Source organism: Oryzias melastigma, unplaced genomic scaffold, assembly GCF_002922805.2.
Source record: "Oryzias melastigma strain HK-1 unplaced genomic scaffold, ASM292280v2 sc01487, whole genome shotgun sequence".
In the NCBI taxonomy this organism is placed as follows: Eukaryota; Metazoa; Chordata; class Actinopteri; order Beloniformes; family Adrianichthyidae; genus Oryzias; species Oryzias melastigma.
The window spans coordinates 616-10873 of NW_023418070.1; the positions used below are offsets into that span (position 1 = coordinate 616).

Genomic DNA, 10258 nt, shown 5'->3' on the forward strand with positions numbered 1-10258 from the left:
ATCCAGCAGCCAGAAGCAGCAGAACTACAGAGAACATGATGATGATGATGATGAAGATGACTGATTGGAGCTTCTACTTGGTTGACAAACATGACATCAAGTCTTTTTAAGAGGAAGGATGATGTAAGAGCCTAATTTGTATATATGGTTCTGTCAGGAAATGACAGTTTTTGAATTTGCAGACCTGACAAATATTTACATGTGGAGCAGAAAAACAAACAAATTAATTTATGTATACAAACAGTTTATCTGCAGATCAGCTGTTTGCTCTCTGCATATTTGTTTGACCTTAAAATACATCAAATATTATTAATCTTTAGCCTAAATGTAAAAGAAATCTTCTGTTTTAAAAGATTATTTAAATCATTAGAGGGGCAGTTGCATATTTATGATGAACAACACATTTTAATGATATATCAGTGTTCACAAACACACATTTATTCACATAATTTTAACAATCACATGATTTTTATTATTTTCCACAGTTAAAAGAAGAAAAACTGAAAAAAGAAGATTCAACACATGGAGAGAGAAAACTCACTAGGCTTATTTAAAGCCTCCATTTAATACAATTGCACAAAGATTATAAAGAAGTCGGATGTTCAGACGAATATAAAAAAAAAAAAAAACAGAATTTAATTTCAGTTAATCAGAAGTTCATCACAAAGTTCATCATAATAAATTAAACAGTTTTAAATGAACAAGATGCATGTAGATTACAATCCAGAGATTAACACTTTTTATCTATTTTTTGTAATTATTTTTATAGATAGAGATTTTATCTGGATAAATTAGTCAATCTATTGTTCCACTGCCCTGAAACTTATTGAATTAAGTTTATTAAGAACTTACTTTTTATGTTTTTGTTAAAATTGTGAAGTTTCATGTTTATATATTTATAGTTTTGCATTCAAGTTATTTTCCACTTTTCTTTTGTCCTGCAGTCACAGTTACAGCAGGATTAAGTTCTTCATGTTGTCAGTATATTCCAGTTAACTTGTTTGTGTTTACATGCAGTTGTGTTTTGTTTCTTACTAAATGTGTGTTTCAAGTCAATTTGTGCACAAGTACTGAACTGTCTTTCTCTGTTCGTAAACTGTTCTTCATAGCTGTTGAGTTTTGTACATTTCAATAAACAATCTGGCTACAGCTGTATTGTAGTTATAAAAAAATAATGTTTTGAACATGCAGATCATTTGATATTTAATGTTTGAGGTGAGACTTGTTCACCTGTCACAGTGCAGGTTTGGATATCTCATCAGTTGTTTCCTGAACACATAGAGCGCTGCAAGTCTCATAACAGAAACCCAACAGGGAACCGAGGTTGATCAAACTCCAGCGTGAGTCTGAGAGGCAGCAAATGTGTTTAGAATCACTGATTTTTAATTCATATAGTTTAGTAAAAATGCAGTTAATCACATCACTGTGAAGAAAAAAATATTAAAAACTGTCTTTTACATTTTTTCACTTCTCTAAAGTTTCAGGTTTTTTATTTCCAAACACATATGTTTAAGATTTTAAAAACTGAAAATACAAATATTTCAGTTTGCTTGTTGTAATTTAAAGAGTCATTCTAAAACAATTTCCAAAAAAAATACTTTGGTGCTGCTAAGATAATTTATTTCATAAAAGTAAAATCAACCACAAAGATAAAGATCCCTCAATGGTCCCACAGAAAGTAAAACAATCAAATAAAAAGCTGAAAACTGAAATACCACCAAAAAAGTATAATAGTGACGAAAAATAATCTAAATATGTCTCACTTTCTCTAAAGCCGTTTATGTTATGCCTGGTAGGGAGGATGGAACCCGAGAGCAGGAAGGACTCAAAACCAGATCACAGATTAATAAAATATTTAATAACAAAACTTAACTACAAGAGAGAGCAACAATGACATAGCTGATAACACAAGACTCTGTGACACTGAAAAACCTAAAGACCATTATTATAACCTGAGGACTAACGACAAATGTGATGCAGCTGTGGCAAACAGGTGATGGCAAACATTGTTGAATGTGAAAGTTTTACTCATTTAAAAAGATTCTTTTGGCAAGAATCAACTTTCCATAGTTTGCATTCAGTGTTTTGAAAAGTACAATGAAAAAAAAATAATAATGAAAGTGTTTTACTTCATGTGTTGTTTTAGTACAGAGTTTGTGTCTCTTGAGTCACTGTGTCATCGAGCGCAGTAATAAACAGCAGAATCCTCAGCTCTCAGACTGTTCATATGCAGATACACCTGCTCTCTGCTGTTGTCTCTGGAGATGGTGAAGCGGTTTTTCACTGACTCTGAGTAGTAGATGTAGCTGCTGCTACTACTGGGGTGGATCCAAGCGATCCACTCCAGTCCTTTTCCAGGAGCCTGTCTGATCCAGTTCATGTAATAGCTGCTGAAAGTGAATCCAGAGGCTGAACAGGTCAGTTTGTGGGATTCTCCAGGTCTTTTGACCACAGGTCCAGACTCAGTCAGAGTCACTCCATCAACAACTGGGAATGAAAATCAGAAAACTGGATTTTAAAAAAGCAAACATCCTAAATCTACAGTATCTGCATGATGATGTTCACCTGCATAACAGAGAGTTAAAAGCAGCAGTCCTGTCCTACAGTCCATCATGTTAAACTGACTTCAGTCTTCTCTGCTGTCATCTCTGCTGTCAGATAAGTAGAGGAGGAAGACGTCCATGTTTGCATTGACTCCACCTCACAGAACACATTCAGCTCCATCAGAATTCACATTTGAATTTGAAAAAAAAAAAAAACTCCATTCAAGTTTAATTAAATAATTCCACTTTACTTCTCCCTTTTTAACTTTAAGTTCAGTTAATAATACATTATTTATTTCAGTGCTGTTCCTGAAATCATTATTGCTGTATAGGTGACTTTCTCTGTTAAATTCCTTTCACATATCTTCCCATCATATTTTCTTCATGGATTTTTCTTTGTTGTTTTAATAGTTAATATTCATAAACATAGAACTTCTTCATGCATTATATTTTTACAGAACCTTTTACTCTTCAGTCAATATAATACAGTAACATTAAATCAGTGAAAAACAGATGTTGGTCAGATTAAGATTTTCTCTGTAATAATGTATAACAGGAAAAAAGATAAAGCTCTTGTGAGTTTTAATCAAATGCAAAAATAAACCCAATAAATAGAAACCCTGTACTGATTTCTGATTTGTTTACTTTTCATTTTGCTTTATTTTATGAATATATTAATAAATACTTGTTGAAAACACCTGTCAAAGTACCTGGTTTTGTTTAAACATTGAAATGAAGAAGGGAGATTAGGTAACAGCAAAAGAATGTCATTTTAATAAATTCAATGAACCATTTTAAAATCTTTCAGATGATTTAATAAGAAAGTTTGATTTTTAAATCTACCGTTGTTTTCTGTTTTCATTGAAGTTTTACCTATTTACCCTGACTATTAAAATTATTCTAAGTATTTTATGCAGGATAATGTTTTATGAGATTATTTTTATCTACTTATTGGGATTCCATGAGTTCTGTTCTTGTTTTTAATTATTTGTACTTCAGTGTTTTCCTCATTCTCCTCACCAGTGACGAAGCCTGTCAGATAACATTGTTGTTACAGTGGAATCTGGCTTGTTTGGAAATACTCACTATAATCATGGTTAGATTATGGACAGATCCCCATAATATGTCCTCAAAGCAGATTTCTGATCCTTTAATCATGTCATTTTATCTTTAACATTGTGGGATGTGAGTTGTAGATCTGAGGGTATTTTATCTGTGAAAGGTCTTTGTACATTTTTTTATGCATTTATTGAAAGTGCCTCATAAATAAAACAATAGTTTTTCATGATTTAATAAAAATACTAATTTGTTGAACCAAACCATAGGCCCTGAAGAATTTATGGAGGTAAAGCAAAAGGTGTGTGGTGTTAGAGCGCCTCCTCTGGTGGATTCATGCTACAAGTTTTCAGGCTCTGAGGGTTTTTGTTCAGGTCTGCTGATGGTTTGTATCACTGTGGATCTCTGGCACAGAAATACACAGCAGTGTCTTCAGGCTGCATGTTCTGTCCATTTAGAGTCACTCTGTTGTTGGAAGAGTCTACATCAATGCTGAACTTGTTCTTCAGTGAATCTTTGTAGTAAGAAGCTCCAGTGTGTTTCATCCCAATCCACTCCAGTCCTTTCCGTGCAGGCTGTCTGATCCAAGCTGTGTAGTAGCTGCTCACAGAATAAGAGACCTGACAGGTGATGGTCAGTCTCTGACCTGGCTGCAGACTCACAGAGTCTGGCTGTGTCAGCTGTTCACACTTTACACCTGAAAGAGATGAAAATAAATAATAAATACACAACGATTAAAAGTCGGAGATAATTTAAAATTCATCAATTATCTTTTTCCAGTCAGACTCACAGGATCCAGCAGCCAGCAGCAATAAAACTACAGACAACATGATGAAGATGATCTGAGGTTTTCTACATCCATCCCACAGCATAACATCAAGAATTTATAGATCAATGTAAGAAATTTGAACTTGCATGCAAAACATATGATATTGTATTTGCAGGTAGGAGGCAACTTTAACATCCTACAAAATAAAAGCCTCTGTGTTGTTTTTGTACAGAGGTTTTGCACAAATCAGTCTAAAGAGTCTATCAGGCCCTTTAACACCTTGATGACTATTGATTCATATATATATATTTATACATATATATAATATAAAGTTTTTTTTTAATCTACTTATTATTAATACTAGATATTGTTGAAGTGTTCTATGAGTAAACTTTATTTAATGAAGGACTTATTTCTCTTATTTCTCTTATTTCTTTTTTTAATGTACATTTAATCTAAAAAGTAAGACTAGGAAAGAGCCTGACGTGTTTTTGTACAGAGTTTGTGTCTCTTGGTTCACTGTGCGTGCCGCACACAGTAATAAACAGCAGAATCCTCAGCTCTCAGACTGTTCATCTGCAGATACACCTGCTCTCTGCTGTTGTCTCTGGAGATGGTGAACCGTCCTTGAACTGACTGAGCGTAGTATTTGCTGGTAACATCAATGGTAGAAACCCACTCCAGGCCTTCTCCAGCAGATTGTCTGACCCAGCCCATCAAGTGGCTGCTGAATGTGAACCCAGAGCCTGTACAGGTAAGAGTGTGGGATTCTCCTGGCCTTTTGACCGCTGCTTCAGATTCTGTCAAAGTCTGTGCATCAACACCTGTGAGGGAAAAGTTTCAATCCATGTTTTAAGTGTTACAGGAAATTAAAAAGAAAATAAAAATCTGTGGAAAAAATAAGACTAAAATTTCCTTGATTTGTGATCAATAATATATAGTACCTGTATAACAGATGCTCAAAACCAAAAACATCATTATGAGGTTCATGTTTCTAAACTTCGTGTCTGCTGTCTTCTGCTTGTGCTGATGTTAAATATATGAGGAAGAATACGTTTTAGCATTGACTCCTCCTCAAAGATGATTTACATGATTTACATCTCCAATTCACAAATATTAGTCAAACGTTAAGTTATAGTAAACTAATATATTATTAAGTTGACATGAATTGCATTATAAATATTTGTAATATGTCATTTACATGTTTTTTATATACTATTTACACAAGAGACTATATACAACATAAATTTATAATACATTATTTGTTGTATTTCAGTACATTTTTAATTCTTCAAAAGAACACAGTGACTTCAACAGGGGCAAATAACAAGACTGATGTATCACGGTGTAACATCGAAGAGCTATAACTATCTTTTATTTTATTTTATTAATTTGCATTAATTTGTGTTTCTTTCTTTTGAAGATAAGTTTATATTGTTTTTCTCACAGAAATAGTCACAGCACTTCTCACTCATCAACATTCACAGATATATCTGTTACCTTCCTCTGAATGAATTTAGTTTTTCTCACTTACCTTGGTGCACGTCTTACAACAAAATGAAACTTTGAACAGCAGTTAGTGCAATCTCCACCACATTTAGTCGTTTGGGCGCGTGCTGGATGGATTAAATAGATTTAAATTTAGGGTTTATAGGTCATTGTATTCACCTCTTTTATTTCTCCCCAATTCAGGTTTTTATAGTTCAGCTTTATGTTTATGTTAAGAGATTTTTTATTTATTTATTTTGAGTTAATTTTTGTTTTTAAGTTTGAGTTTTCACCACAAACTGAGTTTCCTGTCTTTGCATTTCAAATAGTAGAAAATAATCACAAAAATGAAAATCTGTGTCAACTGCAATGTAAAATAGTCACAGTTACAGCGTGATTAAGTTCTTTATGATCTCAGTATATTCCCCTAGAATTTGTTTTATTGCTCTTGTAGTAAAGTGGTAAATGGCCAATCAAATCCCTCTGCTGGTACTAAAATGCTTTAAATGGACAAATCTATTAGTAACATTTCTAATGTATGCTGATGATTTTCCTCCTATTACTTTTTAGAACAGGTATTACACTAATATAATCAGAGTACAAACAGGCTAGCCAAAATACATGAACTAAAGAAGGAAAACAACAAATCCACCTGTAATGAACGTCGGAGTCAGCACCTCCTCTTCACTGCTCCAGAGAAAGAAACATTGTTGAATGTGATAGTTTCCTATAGTTTGCATTCAGTGTTTTGAAAAGTAATATTAAAAACAAAAACAAAAAAAAAAAAAACTGATGACAGCTATTTGCTTCGTGTGGTGTTTTTGTACAGAGTTTGTGTCTCTTGAGTCACTGTGACTCTCGAGCGCAGTAATAAACAGCAGAATCCTCAGCTCTCAGACTGTTCATCTGCAGATACACCTGCTTTCTGCTGTTGTCTCTGGAGATGGTGAAGCGGTTTTTCACTGACTCTGAGTAGTAAATGCTGCTGCTACTACTGGCGTGGATCCAAGCAATCCATTCCAGTCCTTTTCCTTCAGCCTGTCTGATCCAAGCTACATGCTGATCACCACTAAACCCTGAATATGTACAAGTCAGTTTGTGGGATTCTCCAGGTCTTTTAACCGCTGATTCAGACTCAGTCAGTGTTTGACCCCTGATACCTGCAGAACAACAAGCAGCACATTAATGCAGTTACAAGAACTTTCTACCATTTTCTTTGTTCAGAACAATTTCTTACCAGGTAAGACACCAAAGGAAAAGAGAAAAAGCAGCAAACAAACAGGTCTGATCATTGTTGGAGTCATTTGTCTTTGTTCTGTCTGCAGCTTCTTTGTCAGATTGAATCACTGAACTTTGATTCATATAAGAAGAAACTGGAAATGTCAGATTTGCATAAACTCCTCCTTAAAGAATTAAGATGAGCTGGATTCACTTCTTGAAGTTGTTATAGGAGTTTATACATATTTGTGACACTCACAAAATGTTTATAATGATTCACATATAAAACACATACCTATTTACCTTCATCCACATCATTTCCTTACAAGAAAACTGACATATTTTAAAACGAATCAAATTAAATCATAAAAATTAAATATTTATTTAAAAAAAAGTCTTTAGTAAGAGGCTAAAATTACTCTAGAAAAATAGGAAATTTTATTTATCGCAGACCAAACATATTTTTTTATTAAAAAAGAAACCACTTATTTTCAACAAAAACTTCGTAAAGTGTGTGTTAAGAGTTATTTTCTAAATATTTCTGGATTTAAAAATCATCGATTGACATGGCTGTTAAAAATGTATGATTTGATAATTGCTTGCTTATAATATTAAATGTTTCTTATATTTTTTGTTTGTCTTACTTTAAATATAACGTAATTTATGACATCCATTTATTATGTAATTTTTTTAATGGATTTATTTCGATTTTTGTCATTTTAAACAACTTTTTTATACATTTTAAACATCTGTTTAACTGAAGGCGAAAACATTGGGGGAAAAAACTCTAGATCATAGACTTAGACTTAGACTTAGACTTGGCTTTATTGATCCCTTTGGGATGGCTCCCTTGGGGAAATTAAGTTTTTCAGCAGCTTACATGAGTATACAGAATAAAAATAAAAATCTCAATGTACATATAGTAAAAATCTCAAAGTACAATGTACAATAACAAAGTACAACAACTTAAAGAAGAGCAAAGTATGTATGGCAGTATCAAAACAGTTTGAGTGTGTGACTGAGATATTGCACATGATAGGTTATTAATGATAGGTCATTTGTATTTGTGTGTGATTGTGTAGCTCTGCAACAGACTGACAGCTTGTTCAAGATGTATCTCACCTTTGCACATAGTACCCAGGATAGGCTCCATGTCACTGAAGGGGAGGATGTGAGTTATGAAGATTAATAGATGAAAGAAGACATAAACCAATGAAAGTCTTCAAATACCTTTATTTATTAATTGTATAAACTAGTCTTATGTTTTGTTGGACATTTTTAAAATTTATTTTTTTAAACACAAAAACAAATGTATATTGTATTATTTATTACACACATGTTGTTTGGTCTTCATAGCTGTTGAGTTTTTGTACAGGTTTGTGTTTGTTTGTGTCACTGTGGGGCGTCTCACACAGTAATACACAGCTGTGTCTTCAGGCTGCAGATTCTGTCCTGTTATTGTCACTGTTCCTGCAGAAGTGTCTATGTTGTAGTTGAACTTGTTTTTCAGAGCTTCATTTTGATAGAAGTTCCCACTACTACTTCCCCACTGATGGAAAATCCAGTCCATTGGTTTTCCTTCTCGCTGTCTGATCCAGCCTGTTGCATAGCTGCCAGCAGTCAGTGAATATCCAGAAACCCGACAGCTGATGGTCAAAGACTGTCCAGGCTGAACAACCTTTGAGTCTGGCTGGATGAGATCAATACTGTCCACACCTGTAGAAACACAAACCAACATCATCTCCATCATTCATCTGAATATGAAATGTTTCTGATCTGATTCTTGCTGTGAATCCACTGAAATCTCCTCACAGGATCCAGCTGTCAGCAGCAGCATCAGAGCTGCAGAGAACATGGTTGATGCTGAAGATGAACTCACTGAGCTCTTTCTGACTCACACACTCACACTTCACTTCATTATATATGGACACTGGGTTTGCATAATTTATGTTCAAAATTACATTTGAATATTGTGAACGGCATCACTTAATCTTTGACTTTAATGAAAAAAATATTTTAACCGAGAAAACGCAATAATTTCAGTGAACACTTAAAAACTGAAAATATAACATTTCATTCTGCTTGTTTTATTCATGATGTAAATGTCAACAAAATGACTTTTGTGTTGTGTTCTGTTTGTTTTGTGTTACTTTTCAGTTTGTTTCCTTTGCTCCCGTGCAGGCTGCTGTGACTCCGCCCATTTTCATATGAATCCTGCTAATCTGTCACAGCTGCCTGCAGTTTAGTAATATTGTTTTGTATATTTAAGGTTCTCTGCTTGTTTACCTAGCTTTATATCCTTGTTAATATGTGGTTTTGTAAGTTAAACTCTTTGGTTTCAGCCACTTGTGACTCTTTCTGCATCTTTGTTTTCTCCAGCCTGCTTAACCGTGACATTTTGCTACTAAAATAAATGTTTCGTGTAAATAAAATCACGTACAAAACATAATGTGAAGCAAAATCCTATGCCAAATCACAAAATACAGCTCAGAGTAAATGATAATCTGACCGTTATAAAAGTTTGTTCATGTTTAGAACAGGTATGGCTCAAACAAAAAAAGAGTTGGCCAAAATACATGAACTAAAGAAGAAAAATGACAAATTCACCCGAATTGAACGTCAGAGTCAGCACCTTTATTTAACTGTCCTCCCAAAAAGTATAAAAAAATCAAATAAAAACTTGTAGACTAAATTACCAACAAATATAAATATTAAAAAGGAAAGAAATAAAGAAGAGAAAAAAAGCACAATGTGTCTAATTTTCCTTAAAGCTGTTGTTATTTCGCTCCTTCATAAATCTTTTATACAATATACATTTTCCAGTTTTTGTGCTCTGTGTTCTGTAAAGTATAGCAACAAAAAAACGATGACAGCGATTATCTTCATGTGGTGTTTTTGTACAGAGTTTGTGTCTCTTGAGTCACTGTGACTCTTCGAGCGCAGTAATAAACAGCAGAATCCTCAGCTCTCAGACTGTTCATCTGCAGATACACCTGCTCTCTGCTGTTGTCTCTGGAGATGGTGAAGCGGTTTTTCACTGACTCTGAGTAGTAGATGCTGCTGCTGCCATAACCGATATAAGCGATCCATTCCAGTCCTTTTCCTGCAGCCTGTCTGATCCAAGCAAAATCCCGATTGCTACTAAACCCTGAATATGTACAAGTCAGTTTGTGGGATTCTCCAG

General features: G+C 33.9%; 5 gene segments (V, D, J or C); all 5 read right to left on the reverse strand.

Annotated features, from left to right (window-relative positions):
• Positions 1-2139: 2139 nt before the first annotated feature.
• Positions 2140-2696, reverse strand: LOC112142090. The segment is given in 2 exon segments: positions 2140-2487; positions 2566-2696. Coding segments are annotated over 2 exon segments (360 nt in total).
• A 1211-nt stretch (positions 2697-3907) lies between these two features.
• On the reverse strand, positions 3908-4446 carry LOC112142091. The segment is given in 2 exon segments: positions 3908-4296; positions 4390-4446. Coding segments are annotated over 2 exon segments (345 nt in total).
• A 438-nt stretch (positions 4447-4884) lies between these two features.
• On the reverse strand, positions 4885-5358 carry LOC112142093. The segment is given in 2 exon segments: positions 4885-5192; positions 5313-5358. Coding segments are annotated over 2 exon segments (354 nt in total).
• Positions 5359-6712: 1354 nt separating this feature from the next.
• Positions 6713-7381, reverse strand: LOC118598503 (the record flags this gene model as incomplete). The annotated part of the segment is given in 2 exon segments: positions 6713-7016; positions 7094-7381. Coding segments are annotated over 2 exon segments (371 nt in total), but the record flags the coding sequence as incomplete, so codon positions are not given.
• A 968-nt stretch (positions 7382-8349) lies between these two features.
• Positions 8350-8968, reverse strand: LOC118598502. The segment is given in 2 exon segments: positions 8350-8790; positions 8887-8968. Coding segments are annotated over 2 exon segments (438 nt in total).
• Between the last annotated feature and the right edge of the window lie 1290 nt (positions 8969-10258).